The sequence below is a fragment of the Erpetoichthys calabaricus genome, chromosome 13 (assembly GCF_900747795.2).
Source record: "Erpetoichthys calabaricus chromosome 13, fErpCal1.3, whole genome shotgun sequence".
Taxonomy (NCBI): Eukaryota; Metazoa; Chordata; class Cladistia; order Polypteriformes; family Polypteridae; genus Erpetoichthys; species Erpetoichthys calabaricus.
In genome coordinates this window covers 59,226,953-59,241,974 of record NC_041406.2, presented here as the reverse complement: position 1 = coordinate 59,241,974, position 15,022 = coordinate 59,226,953, and the positions used below count along the sequence as shown (strand labels likewise).

At 39.1% G+C, this 15,022-nt stretch overlaps 2 protein-coding genes across 2 annotated transcripts in view; one reads left to right on the top strand and one right to left on the bottom strand.

Moving 5' to 3' along the window:
- Positions 1-10,383, bottom strand: part of ankmy2a (ankyrin repeat and MYND domain containing 2a) — a 51,081-nt gene extending 40,698 nt beyond the window's left edge. The window contains exons 1-2 of the mRNA XM_028817027.2: positions 10,159-10,383; positions 3,148-3,212 (exon numbers count right to left, since the gene is read on the bottom strand). Of these exons, the coding sequence (XP_028672860.1) occupies positions 3,148-3,212; positions 10,159-10,225 (132 nt within the window). The 5' untranslated portion in view covers positions 10,226-10,383. The remainder of the gene's footprint in view (positions 1-3,147; positions 3,213-10,158) is intronic.
- A 247-nt stretch (positions 10,384-10,630) lies between these two features.
- bzw2 (basic leucine zipper and W2 domains 2) overlaps positions 10,631-15,022 on the top strand; it is a 65,326-nt gene continuing 60,934 nt past the window's right edge. The window contains exon 1 of the mRNA XM_028817024.2: positions 10,631-10,713. The gene's annotated coding sequence lies outside the window, so the exon portion shown is untranslated. The remainder of the gene's footprint in view (positions 10,714-15,022) is intronic.

Here is a 15,022-nt window from a genome sequence, read left to right as displayed (position 1 = left end):
GTAGGCAGAGTGAAGGACAGCTGCAAGTAGGGCGACTTCTCTGTTGAGAAGCCTAGATGGGGGAAGCAGGAGAGCCGCCAGGTAAAAAGGCACCGGGCTTTGGATTGTATTTGAAAAGGACAGCTTCCTATAGTGTTTTAACCTTGGTTTTTAAAGGATTGTTTTTCTATATTTTAACCTCCATGTTTCACTACTGATTTTATGGATTATTTATTTATTGAAGATTTGAAGCACTGCACTTTATTTAATTTGAACACTGTTTGGTTCTGTTGTTTTAATAAAAGCACTTGACACTTTTTGTACACCATCCTCTTGCTCCATTGTTGTTGCCTCACTGCCTAGGTCATCGGTAGCATTACCGACGGTGACGGGTTTAAGGGCTCCCGTACAGAAGATGGGAGCATGGAGTCGAACCCGCATCGTCACAAGGTGAAAAGAGTGTCAGACAGAGTAATGATTATGAAGCTGGAAATTGGAGGTGTGATGGTGAATGTTGTTAGTGCATATGCCCCGCAAGTTGGGTGTGCAATGAATGAGAAAGAAGATTTTTGGAGTGAGTTGGATGAAGTGATGAACAGTGTACCCAAGGGACAGAAAGTGGTGATTGGAGCAGATTTCAATGGACATGTTGGTGAAGGGAACAGAGGAGACGAGGAGGTGATGGGTAGGTATGGTGTCAAGTAGAGGAATGAAGGAGGTCAGAGGATAGTGGATTTTGCCAATAGAATGGACATGGCTGTGGTGAATAAGTATTTTAAGAAAAGGGAGGAACATAGGGTTATGTACAAGAGTGGAGGAAGATGCACACAGGTAGATTACATCCTATGCAGAAGAGTCAATCTGAAGGAGATTGAAGACTGCAAAGGGGTGGCAGGGGAAAGTATAGTTAAGCAGCATAGGATGGTGGTCTGTAGGATGATGTTGGAGATCAAGAAGAGGAAGAGAGTGAGGGTAGAGTCAAGGATCAAATGGTGGAAGCTGAAAAAGGAAGACTGCAAGGATGAGCTTAGGGAGAAGGTGAGACAGGCACTGAGTGGTAGTGAAGAATTACCAAACAGTTGGGAAACTACAGCAGATGTAGTAAGGGTGACAGCAAGAAAGGTGCTTGGCGTGACATCTGGACAGAGGAAGGAGGAAAAGGAAACCTGGTGGTGTAATGGGAAAGTACAGGAGAGTATACAGAGGAAAAGGATGGCAAAGAAGAAGTGGGATAGTCAAGGAGTACAAAGAGATAAGGCACAAGGTGAAGAGAGAGGTGGTGAAGGCTAAAGAAAAGGCGTATGATGAGTTGTATGAGAGATTGGACACTAAGGAGGGAGAAAGGGACCTGTACCAATTGGCTAGACAGAGGGACCGAGCTGGGAAAGATGTGCAGCAGGTTAGGGTAATAAAGGATAAAGGTGGAAACGTACTCACAAGCGAGGAGAGTGTGTTGAACAGATGGAAAGAATACTTTGAGAGGCTGATGAATGAAGAGAATGAGAGAGAGAGAAGAGGTTGGATGATGTGGAGGTAGTGAATCAGGAAGTGCAACGGATTAGCAAGGAGAAAGTAAGGACAGCTATGAAGAGGATGAAGAATGGAAAAGCCGTTGGTCCAGATGACATACCTGTGGAAGCATGGAGGTGTTTAGTTGAGATGGCAGTGGAGTTTTTAACCAGATTGTTTAATGGAATCTTGGAAAGTGAGAGGATGCCTGAGGAGTGGAGAAGAAGTGTACTGGTGCCGATATTTAAGAATAAGGGGGATGTGCAGGACTGTAATAACTACAGGGGGATAAAATTGATGAGCCACAGCATGATGTTATGGGAAAGAGTAGTGGAAGCTAGGTTAAGAAGTGAGGTGATGATTAGTGAGCAGCAGTATGGTTTCATGCCAAGAAAGAGCACCAAAGATGCGATGTTTGCTCTGAGGGTGTTGATGTAGAAGTATAGAGAAGGCCAGAAGGAGTTGCATTGCGTCTTTGTGGACCTGGAGAAAGCATATGACAGGGTGCCTCAAGAGGAATCATGGTATTGTATGAGGAAGTCGGGAGTGGTAGAGAAGTATGTAAGAGTTGTACAGGATATGTACGAGGGAAGTGTGACAGTGGTGAGGTCTGCGGTAGGAGTGACGGATGCATTCATGGTGGATGTGGGATTACATCAGGGATCGGCTCTGAGCCCTTTCTTGTTTGCAATGGTGATGGACAGGTTGACAGACGAGATTAGAAAGGAGTACCCGTGGACTATGATGTTTGCTGATGACATTGTGATCTGTAGCGAGAGTAGTGAGCAGGTTGAAGAGACCCTAGAGAGGTGGAGATATGCTCTAGAGAGGAGAGGAATGAAGGTCAGTAGGAATAGGACAGAATACATGTGTGTAAATGAGAGGGAGGTCAGTGGAATGGTGAGAATGAGGGGAGTAGAGTTGGCGAAGGTGGATGAGTTTAAATACTTGGGATCAACACTACAGTGTAATGGGGATTGTGGAAGAGAGGTGAAGAAGAGAGTACAGGAAGGGTGGAATGGGTGGAGAAGAGTGTCAGGAGTGATTTGTGACAGGCTGATATCAGCAAGAGTGAAAGGGAAGGTCTACAGGACGGTAAGTGAGACCAGCTATGTTATATGGGTCAGAGACGGTGGCACTGACCAGAAAGCAGGAGACAGAGCTGTAGGTAGCAGAGTTAAAGATGCTAAGATTTACATTGGGTGTGATGAGGATGGACAGGATTAGAAATGAGGACATTAGAGGATCAGCTCAAGTTGGATGGTTGGGAGACAAAGTCAGAGAGGCGAGATTGCGCTGGTTTGGACATGTGCAAAGGAGAGATGCTGAGTATATTGGGAGAAGGATGCTAAGGATAGAGCTGACAGGTATGAGGAAAAGAGGAAGGCCTAAGCGAAGGTTTATGGATGTGTTGAGAGAGGACATGCAGGTGATGGGTGTAACAGAACAAGATACAGAGGACATAAAGATATGGAAGAAGATGATCTGCTGTGGCGACTCCTAACGGGAGCGAACGAAAGAAGAAGAAATTTACTCACAACTAATCATAGCTCAAAAAAAGTCTATACTAGGTTTGTGGGGAGTGGCAATAGGAGAAAATTAACGACATCACAACTGAAGTATTAGGCAAAGCATACTTTGTACCTTTTGCCTACTTACCTCATCTAAGCAGTTGACGTTAACACTTTTGCAACCCAGCAACCTTGAAGCTTCTTGGACATTTCCTGTTCAACAACATACAAAAATTAAATTCACTAAAGAAAACAAACACAATACGCTATCTATCTAAAAAAAAAATGTGAATTTCCCCTTGGGATTAATAAAGTATCTATCTATCTATCTATCTATCTATCTATCTATCTATCTATCTATCTATCTATCTATCTATCAATCAAAATTTTACTATCTCCATAAAAAGTAAAAAGTTAACACCCATTATGAGTTCACATTTGATATTCAGTTACCGATTAAATTACTTTAGTTTAATTAAAATGTATAGAATTACCTAACTAACCATTTGAACCCTCTATTTTGTGCTTACTGAGTTGAAACAAACTTTCAGGGCTACAGTATGACTCCCAAAGTACCGAAAAGCTGAACATCTGCAGGAAGGGGACAGGTGAATGTACAATAAGCCAAAAAATTACATTGGTCCTGTTTTAGGTAACAATGCTAAACTATTGCGGAAATTATATTAAAATGTGAAACATACTGTATGTAAGTTTTCGATATGCAAACATCTGGCATAGTAATTAGAATAAACACAAATTCTATGACTAATACAATATATTTATCCGTGCATCTAAAGGTTTCACTGGCAACCCAATTCATATATCAGCTTCACAATTCTCCAAAACCACTGCTAATAATTCAATGCTGCAAATTTTATATTCAAAGAATTTGTCCCGTACATGTTCAGACGTATACAATAATAAATATCCTATTCCGCAAACTTAGTATATCATGTCATGTGCAACAAAAAAAAAAAAAAAAAAAAAATCATAAAATATAAAACTTACAATTTTAACAATTCTTACATATATTCATTTATTTTAAAAAGCCAACACTGATTGGCTTTAAACATTTAGAACTAGACAAAGAGCCCGTTTCGACAACGTAAGATAAAACGGGCACGAGTTTGTGTCAGCAGTGTATGAAGAACAAATGATAAGTAACGAAGAAGTTGTTTTGTAATGATTGTAGTCCGCTTTACTCATTACTGTACAGGCTTGTACTGTTAGTTGATGAATTTTCCAGGCCTATAGTATAATATTGAATGAAGAATGTTCCAGTACAATATGGAATAGAAATAAGTATAAGCACCACAAACCTGATATAGGTGTATTGAATGAATGCGTAATTGAATCAGAATGCGTAATTAGGCCTCGAGCTGTAGTCGAAATCGCCTTTCAGGCCTCTAGAGCTTTAATCAAAGTCGCCTTTCTCTTTGAATTTTTGCGGCCGAAAATCCGCCGCCTGCCGTGATGTTGGGGTTGGATGTCGGTGTCGTAAGGTTTTTCGGGCAGCTGCGCAGAAGGCGACTGCGCATTCGGCTTCGGATGTGCACAGAAGGCGACTGCGCATTCGGCTTCAGATGGACGTGAGTGAGTGAGTGAGTGAGTGAGGAGGCAGGCAAATTATGTATTAAGATTTTAGTATCTGTTTTAAGGTGTCCACTGTTTTAAGAGTGTAAATCCATCAAAACAGGAGAATATTAAAACTTGAAATTTAGTGGAATGGTTTAAATAGTGTTTCTTCCAAAGACAGCAGAGTTTATGTCAAATGCTTTCAATAGCAACAAACCAATGGAAAACCAAATCCTGCAATCATTATAGCCAGTTACTTTATTTGACAAACTTCAATGTAAAAAATGCTGCTTTTCTATTTGAGTATTGAAGTGTCCATATGAATATCACCGTAGGGTATAAATACTAAAGCAGTTGATATACCCCTAATAAAATGAAATAAAACGAAACCGGTAACATGTCATACTTTTTTTTTTTTTTTTTTAATTAATTGGGTGCAGTCCATTAGCTTTTTCCAAACAAAACCCATTTTTGACAAGTAGGCTGTCAGTGCAAGACACCATGAGCTCTATGGATTGATTAAATTCACTACATTGCGAAGAGTGCAGATAAACTAATGATATGATACAATGACTGGGACAAAGACACACACACGTTACCTCATGTATGCACAAACATAATTTTTAATACTAAAATGTTTTTTGTATTATGGCAAGATGCTGGGGGCGGTACCCAACCGGGACACCTAGAAGGACCGGAAGAGGGATTACGCCTCCTCCGGACCACGAGGGGACAGCCACCCTGGTTGGTATGGGGACCACGGGAACAGAGCATGGAAGCTCAACCCTATAGGGGCCCGTGGTCACCGCCAGGGGGCGCCCGGATGCCTGAAGAGCCCCGGACGTCAGCACTTCTGCCACACCAGGAAGTGCTGGCGGAAGTTCATCGGGAGGCACCTGGAGCACATCTGGGTGAACATAAAAGGGGCCGCCTCCCTCCATTCGATAGCTGGAGTCGGGTGGAAGTGGACGTAGCTCGGAGAAGAGGAGTGGAGGCGGTCAGGAAGAGAGACATCATTGAAAGAGGCCTGGACTAAGGGTGATTTGGTGCAGGGGCACTGGGTTTTGTGCGATACACTTCTGTAAATAGAATATGTATAATAAACGTGTGTTTGGGTTTGAACCATTGGTGTCTGCCTGTCTGTGTCGGGGCTGCTTTCCACAGTATGAATCTTACAATTTCAGCATCTATGTTGCATTGTGTTCCCTTTAGATATATTTTAAAAACAAAAACCCAATACAAACTACAAAACCTGAAACAAATGTCCAATGACAATGTTTACAATTGATATTAAACTGATTTAGTACTTCAGCAAAATCTTAGCATTTTGCTCTCATTTTTCTAAAGCTAATGATGTCTATCAACTATTTACTTGCATAACAATTTCCATATGAATTCTTTACTGCATTCTGCATAAATACCCTTCTCATGAGATGGAGCTGTAGGGCCTAGAGATCAGTTCACAAGGATTCCTTTTAACACAGTTACACATGTGCCCCTGCAACTCTAGTACTACAAAAACATGTGACTGCTGAAAAGGAAAAACAAATCAAGCTTGGTTATTTTAACTTCAATGTCAAAATGTCATTTTAACTCCTACAACTGGCTATTTGAAAATGCACAGCTCCGCCATCCAAATACCTACATTTCTGTTGCATTGATCAGTTAACATCTGGCACAGTTTCATAATATGGCATATTGTGATTGTGCTGTGGGGTCAGTATTGAATGGTCCATGCTACACTGATACATAAAAACATTAAGTACTGCTATTGGTAAACCCAAAATGTAAACACGAGGTTTCCAGTACAGAATATGTAAACACATAATAAAATAAAAATCATGATTTATCATAAAACATGATGCTCATGAAATGTAGTATTGTCTAGTAGCACAGCTAACTACTAACAAATAACTGAAAAACATCGCATGACCAATGGGACATTTATTTTGACCAATTTAGGGAAATTTTGTGTCTTATGTGTAGATTCAAAAGAGAATAATTAAACTAGAAGTATTTATTCTGAATTTGTTAGCAAATGTAATGTTATTCCTACTTAACATTATTTTTGCTTTTCATAAATGTAAATTAAGTATTTTTTCCATATTAAGTTAATATGTAGTTTACATGTACATTGCACCTTACTTTTAAATCTCTTAGTCACACTGGGTGATCGATCTTTGAGCTGTTATTACTTATTATTAAAATAGAAGTCAAAAACAATTTTATAGCCCAATGCAATCTTCTTGAAACACTCAGAAGTAAAAAAAAAAAAATAAACCCTAAGAGGGCTCATCTTGTGTTTGAGAAGCTTGTTAGCTGGATGAATACAAATGCAGAATCACAGCATCAATATCAGCTTCATAAATATTTTCTCCAAAGCCATTACATATTACATTTCTTGTCATGTTGCCCATGGCAACCACAAGCATCAAATAACAATACAAAAAAAAATCAAAACAAAGAATAAAGCATCCTTGTGCCATATATTCACTGCTGAAAAAACCATCAAGCCCTATCATGAAGATCAGTTTATTTTAAATAATAAAACAGGCAAAGGAAAGGAAAGAAAACACAGGGCAGAGCTCAAAGTAACCAAACAAAGATATCAACAATAAACCTGCTGGTCCTGGTGCCTGCCTTTGCAGATTTACTGATGTGTTTGTTGGATGTCATGGCCCACCAACTTGTCTCTACCTCTCAAGAATGAAACCATTCTCCTACTTGCCTCGTGTGTCTCTCCCTGTCATGACCGTAATCTCTTATCCCATCCAGAGAACCTCTGCTGCAATTGTACTTAAGTCTCAACTCAACTAGCTCTCTGGTTAGCAAGTCGGTTTAAACCAGAATAATAATTAATAACCTACTCTCTAGGTCACTACGCCATAGATTCACATCCAGAGTTGGGGACGGTCTGCTTTGAGGAAAGGAAAGCCAAGTTAAGACTCACAGTAACCGAGCTGTTATCCTGACACTTCTGAGCCTTTTGTAGCCCTTAATACATTAGGTCTCCCAGGCTGCTTGTGGGCTCCCATCATTACGTAGGCAATATGATCCCCCTCCTTCCAATCAGGGCTACATGCAATGCTAGTTTATGATGCCATGCCCTCTATCTGCTAGTAGATCTTGTGCTGCTTTCTAAGAAACCAAAGCCTCTCAGACACTCACTGATTCACTCAGGCACATCCAAGTAAGTTAATTTGTGGTTCACCCATTACAGTTACAGAGCTAACTATACTACTTGGACTCAAGTCTTCCAACGTGAAATTAATGTGTATTCTCAACACCTTCAACAATATTTTTCACCACAAGAGGTTTGCTGTGGGATTCTCCTCTGGCATGTCCCATCGCAGTGTATCCATGCCTCTGGCAACACTGTGCTAACTGGGCATTCCTGCACATCAATATATTAGCATGTCTGCCAGTAAGGGGTGTTTTTTATTTTGCTTTTTAATTAACTAAAGCAATTGTTTTGATTGGCCATTATTAAAGGGTTCACATTTTTCATGTCTTCATGTGGAACATGGCCCTTCTCTAGGTGCATGTGATGTTACAAAAGATGGGCCTACTTTCAGAATTTTCATATTCAACTAAAGGTTTACTTGTTGGCCAGTGGGGTGATCCATTTCAGAATAAAAAAAAAAAACGCCTTTATATTTTTTATTGAAAGAGGCATGAACTGGAAACGCACTTACTAAGAATCAAATTACTTTCCTAGGTGGGGCGGCACGGTGGCGCTGCAGCTTCACAGTTAGGAGACCCGGGCTCACTTCCCGGGTCCACCCTGCGTGGAGTTTGCATGTTCCCCTCGTGTCTGCGTGGGTTTCCTCCGGGTACTCCGGTTTCCTCCCACAGTCCAAAGACATGCAGGTTAGGTGCATTGGCGATCCTAAATTGTCCCTAGCGTGTGCTTGGTGTGTGGGTGTGTGTGTGCACGCCCTGCGGTGGGCTGGCGCCCTGCCCAGGGTTTGTTTCCTGCCTTGCGCCCTGTGTTGGCTAGGATTGGCTCCAGCAGACCCCCGTGACCCTATAGTTAAGATATTGCGAGTTGGATAATGGATGGATGGATCTTTCCTAGGTAGTCCAAAAAACTTTTATTTTTTGCCTTTATTACCCCCAACCCATACCTGGAACCAATCTGGAATATTTTGAAGCTTACTAGGTTGCTGTTCCATACATGGACTTACAACAATATAGGCACCCTCAACAAGGAAGTGGTAACACAGTAGTTGCTAAGTGGTATGTGCCTTTGTCATTAATGAGCAGACTGCAGTTAAAGTGTTTTTCCCCTGTTGGTGGTATTTAAGCATTTACTTAAATCTTTTGGATTTGGTTTGTTTTTCTTTACGATACCAAGTCTTATGGAGAAATTCAGAACAAACTCTTAAGTTTAAGCTGCAGACAGATGCCTGAAAAAAACAGCATCTTAGCAGTGTAAAAATGTGCAGGGAGAAAAAATAATAACTACAACATGTGTATAAAGAGGCAGCAAAAGTAACAAATACCAATATGTGATTTCCCCAAAATCTTTATGGTGCAAAAAAACAGAAACGTCCTTCATTTAAAGTATGTTGAACATATCTAATCTACCGTACCAGTGATGCCTCTTTCCTCATTCTGGAATATGACAAGAAAGACCTTAAAACTGGCCATTTGCTAGGTTCAGGTTCAGATTCTGGTTCTGGTGTTTGCGTAAATCAACATTGCTGTACTAGCTGAAAAAGGTGTGTACATTTTTCCCAGCGGAATTAAACCTTACATAAAGAATATGGAAACTTACTCATTGTTGAGAATTTGAAAGCACACTGTGTAGCAAGTCTCATCTTTGAGCTCTTTACTATACTCGCAGTGTCAGATGTAATTATTGTACGTAATAAACAGGTAAAGAAAACAAAAGGCACAGCTTTTACCACAAATAATTCATGCTTCTTTTTTACTTCCTTGTAAGGTTTGCCAGCTTTATCACTGTTCAATGTATCTATTGTGAATTAAATGATACTGTACATGCCTGCTCGGCAGCAAGTAGCTGTTCTAATGAAACATTTCGTAAATCTGTAACATTTTAACAAATCGTTACTTAATCTCTCCAGAGAAGTAGACAGACGCCACAAATGTGACATAATATAGTAATTCCAGACACTTCTACAACAAAGATAGAAACAAGAAAATCACAGCAATTAAAAACCTTAGTCCCGATTAATATAATGTTTGGAGCCAAAGCTCATGACCATGGAGTTACTGTAAAAATGTAGCTGACAACCAGTACAACAAAATAGTAGTATAATAGAGGAAAGGCATTTAGTGACTTTAAACTGTGCTACAGGTAATAAGATAAGCACTCGATCTCCCCACGTATTAAAACTGCTGCAAAACTGGCATTAAACAGCCATACAATTGTACTATAAATAATTTCTTTTGGGCCGCAGGTGAAACATGCCTCCTCTTCAAATACTTTCTAATGGGCACCCATCGAGGACTGTGTACACCCAAATAATGCAGCGTGCATCCAGACACAAAACTGGCACGATGGACTTGCGTGGACATCCCTTCCTATCTCCAGCACTGCCCTTGCTTTTATTCCTACCTTCAGAAATAACGTTGAGCAGCTCCTTCTCTTCATCAGTCATTTCGCCTTTTTTGGAATAAGCCATGCTCCTTAAGGAAAGGATAAGAGGCTCCCTATAAAATCAAAAAGGACTGCAAATAAACTGAACGTTTCCTTCATAAGGTATTTCTTCGAAAATAACAAAATCTCATTCGTTTCCAGTAAGCTTCCAACCACCATTACAATTAAAGCTATAGACTTGAGTCCTTCCTTTGGTTCGTACCATAAGGCAATATTATGTGGGGGGAGTTGATTTAATTTTGCAATTTTTTTTATTACATTCATTCAAGAGTGGTTTGAAAATATAATTCTTATAAAATGAGATTGTAATTATTAAAGGAATATTATTAGCTAATTTTTTTGTTGCATTTAGTGAATATTACTTAAAATCAGTTGTATATCTCCCCCTATGACTTAATGAAGCGCCCTTGTATTTCAGTAGGTTGTGCGAAACGTCGCTTCTCCAACTCGCTGGCTGTCATTCGTTTATTTGGTACATTCTCTACGCAGTGTAACAGGAGTGCTCGTTGAGAGGTAAGGTTGTTTGAACATTTATGTGAGATCAGCCGACCATTCGTATCAGTTGTGAAAAAGGCATTTGTATTATTATGTCTTTCCGCAGTTTGCATGCCTTTGCTTAGAATTTGGTTGTTTTCTTTGTACAATATTAGTGAATGGCAAACGTTCTCCTGTTACTTGCATAAGGGGAGAGAGTTTATCCAACCTATAAATTCTGAAGATCATGAAGGGCATTGCTTGTGCGGGTATCAGTGACAATAAAGATGCTAAGGTGTCATTCATGCCTGTGGTTTTGTTTTATGAACGCTTTTTTTTTAATTTATGCCTCTTAAGCTCTGAATGCTAAACAAAAATGTCATGAGGCGTGTTCTCTTTGTAGAGCGGAGGTATTCATATGCCGCGTACAAACAGCATAAGCTTTACTCTATAATATTTCATTTTCAGTTATGAGCTGCTATGTAAGTCGAGTGGGCGATGCATGTAAGTGCTGGCTGCAAGGAAAGAGGAAGGTTAATTGTTTACCTTTTCGATCGAACATTAAAGCTATCACTTTGACACTTCACTGTACTTGGCGAATAGTGATCAGAGACCTTTGTGGCTAGAACTGTAAAATAACGCAGTCTTTTTTAGAACGTTTTGTCTCTTTTTAATCAGAGTTGTCATTGTCCTGGACTGTTTTCTATGTGTTTGAGTTTAAAGTTTGCACGGGTTGGTTGCCTTTAGTTTTTACTGCGTGTCATGTAAGCAGTCCTTTCCTATAATGCCTTTTACGGCCCCTCACTGTGGTGGATAGCTGAGCAATACCGTTCAAAGATTTCAGCTTTAGGGTTGCATGTTAAAGTGTGTTCGTGACGAGAGGTCGTTATAAAGTTACATTTATCAAATAAAAAATAAGATACATTTTTATATGTTGTCTTGGTTGTAGCGGCATAATCTGTTTAGTTCCTAGATATTAAAGCATTTTTCTGCAAACAGATTCACATTTTAAAGCGTGCACCAGCTCTGCATTCTAACATGGAAGCTGTGTGTTATGTGTGGGTGCGTGCGTGTATTAAACAATTGATGTCTTTGTTTTCTGCATTGTGATTCTAATTAAAATGTGACAATCTGGATTACAGATATGCCGCCCACCTGTTATATATTGTGGAAGTTCTTGGCTACAGTGTTGCGTTTTTATCCATTAGTTTAAAACGTTTATGCCTTTCCCCCCCGCATCTCTTTGTCTGTGCTAGCTAAACCGTAATTTAACCGGCATCCTGGTTTTCGAATGGTTTTGCAGGAGACTGACTTGGGTCATAATTTTTTGCAGGTTTGCTGACTTCACAAGCGTGCAAATGCAGGCATAGGAAAGCGGCTCCCCTTTTATCTGATGCAGATACTGAACATAATGTACCATTGCCAGGACATCTGCTTTCACGAGAGTAACATTCTAAAAATAGTAACTGATTCCTTCACATTAGTGTTAAAACAATTTATGTTGTAAAGCTTTTGCTCCAAGAGTAACAGTTAAAATTAGTTGCATGCACGTTGAAACTGAAAGTAATCTGGAAAGGGTTGCTTTTAAAACATTAATAAGCTTGGTTGTCATTTGTGCTAGAGCCACATAGACAGCTGCATTAAGTGTGCATTTATAACAATGTATTTATAAAATAGTTTTTATATATACAGTTTCAGAAAGAACTGTTAGAAACTTGATTTTTTTCTACTTTGTTAAATATCCATATTTAATAATATACTGTACCCTGGCAGATATTTATAAAAGCAATTAATAATATTGGATTTTGGAATATTGTAGGTTCCTTTTTAACGAAAACTCTCCAACAGAACAAAGCAAACACAACACAATCAAATAGAAAAGCTTTCTGTGCTAGAGGCTCAAGTTTTAATTGACACATAATATATTGTGCATTAAAGGTATTAAGGAGCAGGTGACATGCTTGATATATGCTAAATGTAATTTTTAGATCAAGTACCTGCTCTTTACAAGAACCCATCATAGCTGTCTTCATTGTAGAACTGTACCCTGTTTCATACTTACTCCCAATGTGTTTTCGGTTGCAGTATTTTGTTAACCCATCCATGAAATTCATGTTAAAAATAGTTCCTCAGGGATCCATTTTGGGTCCTATTTTATTCTCTATATACTTTCATCCTATTGGAGCTATTTTTAGGAAATTTAACATTGCTTTTCACTGCTATGCTAATGACACACAGGTTGATATTCCTGTCTGCAACTCTGCAATAAATCAACTACACAACTGTCTTTCTGAACTAAGATCCTGGATGGCTAATAATTTTCTTGATCTGAATCAAAATAAAACGGAGGTGCTTATAGTGGGTCCATCAGCTAAAGCCCAAATTGGTCTTGGACTTCTTGGCTCTTTCTTTCTCTTTTGGAAATCTCAAGTCCGCAATCTTGGTGTAATCTTTGACAGTAACCTCCCTTTTGAGAAACAAGTAAATTCTGTAGTCAAGAGTTGCTTTTTCCAGCTTCATCTATTAGGTAAGATCAAGCTTTTTTATCTTCTAGGGATCTTGAGAAAGCTACTCATGCTTTTATTTTTTCTCGCCTTGATTACTGCAACTCGCTGTATTCTGGGATTAGCAAATCCCTGATACACAGGTTACAGCTGGTCCAAAATGCTGCCGCTCACTTTCTGGTTGGGGCTAGAAAGTCTGATTCTGTTTCTCCTATTTTAGCTTCTTTACACTGGCTGCCTGTCAGTTTTCGAATTGATTTTAAAATCTTGTTGCTAGTTTTTAAATCTTTACATGGGCTTGCTCCTGCCTATTTATCTGAATTATGTGTTTTACACCAGCCATCCAGAGTGCTTAGATCTTCTGGTCAGTTGTCTCTTGTTGTCCCTCATACCAAGTGTAAAACCAAGGGGGACACGGCTTTTCCAGCTGCTGCTCCTCACCTGTGGAACTCTTTACCTCATCCTATAAAGGAGTTGTCTACAATTGAACTGTTTAAAACAAAAATAAAGACTCGTTTCTATTCACTTGCATTCTGTGACCTTCAGTAATACTGATGGTTTCCTCGTTGTGATTATATAACATCACTTCTATTTATTATTAATTTTATTTTTATTTGTGTTCATATATTTTTATTTCTATTTATGTTATTTGTTTGTTTTTTTTCTTGTATTCTATTATTGTAAAGCACTTTGGCCACAGCATTCCTATGTTGTTTTAAGTGTGCTATATAAATAAACTGACATTGACATTGATACCTGTTAACCATTTTTGTTCTAGGTTTTATTTTCTTTAGCCATTTTTAGAATACTCTTCCATCAAGACAGATGTTTGTTGCCATAATAAGTGCTCATTGTATTAAGTGGTAGATGTTAGATGTTTTCAAATCTGAGTGGCTCATTCTTAAATGTACCATTTGAACTCACCACTACCACTCCATCTTATCTGGCCATTAGATATTTACCATTGTAATGCATGCTGTTAGTTAATGGATACATAATCTGTTCACTTAACACAAAGAATGGTGGATGAGATGATTCCTTAGGAAGTGAAATAATGACCTTTGAAATGTGTTCAACCATGGCTTATCTTCTACAGCTTTCACTGTACTTTTTACATGTGGCAATCTTTCTACTACTAGATTTCAGCACAAATCAACACCCCTCACGACCACTGCTCACTTAATACCTATTTATCTAAGAGTTTCATACAGCAGCAGAACCACTCAGGTATTTATAAGAAGGTGGTTTATGAGTAACTGAAAACACTTTTGGCCCTGGATACTTTTTGTGCATTAATTAAAAAAAAAACAATTATGAATAATAAACACTTACTACCTAAATGACTAGTATTTCATTTTCTGAAATAATTAAATAATAAGGCTAGCAGACTAACCAACATCATAAGACAAAACCTGCGGTGGGTTGGCACCCTGCCCGGGATTGGTTCCTGCCTTGTGCCCTGTGTTGGCTGGGATTGGCTCCAGCAGACCCCTGTGACCCTGTGTTTGGATTCAGCAGGTTGGAAAATGGATGGATGGATAAGACAAAACAAATTGAAGCCCTTCTGTTCTTCTGCATCTATTATTAATATGATAATGTGTTCACATTGTCCTTCTAAAATGACGTTATCTCTTATAGTAACAGTTTTACAAAAGGACTTTTCTTTTTTTGCAGAGCTTTGAAAGCATTTATGTAAATAAAGGCAAGATAGCATCTGTTTGTATGCATGTCCCAGCATAATCCAAGAATGTCTACACTTATTTTCATGAAAATTGGAGGAAAACTCTGGGATAGTCCAATATAGAATGTACCCTGTAGACTGTGTGGCATTATTGATCCTGAAG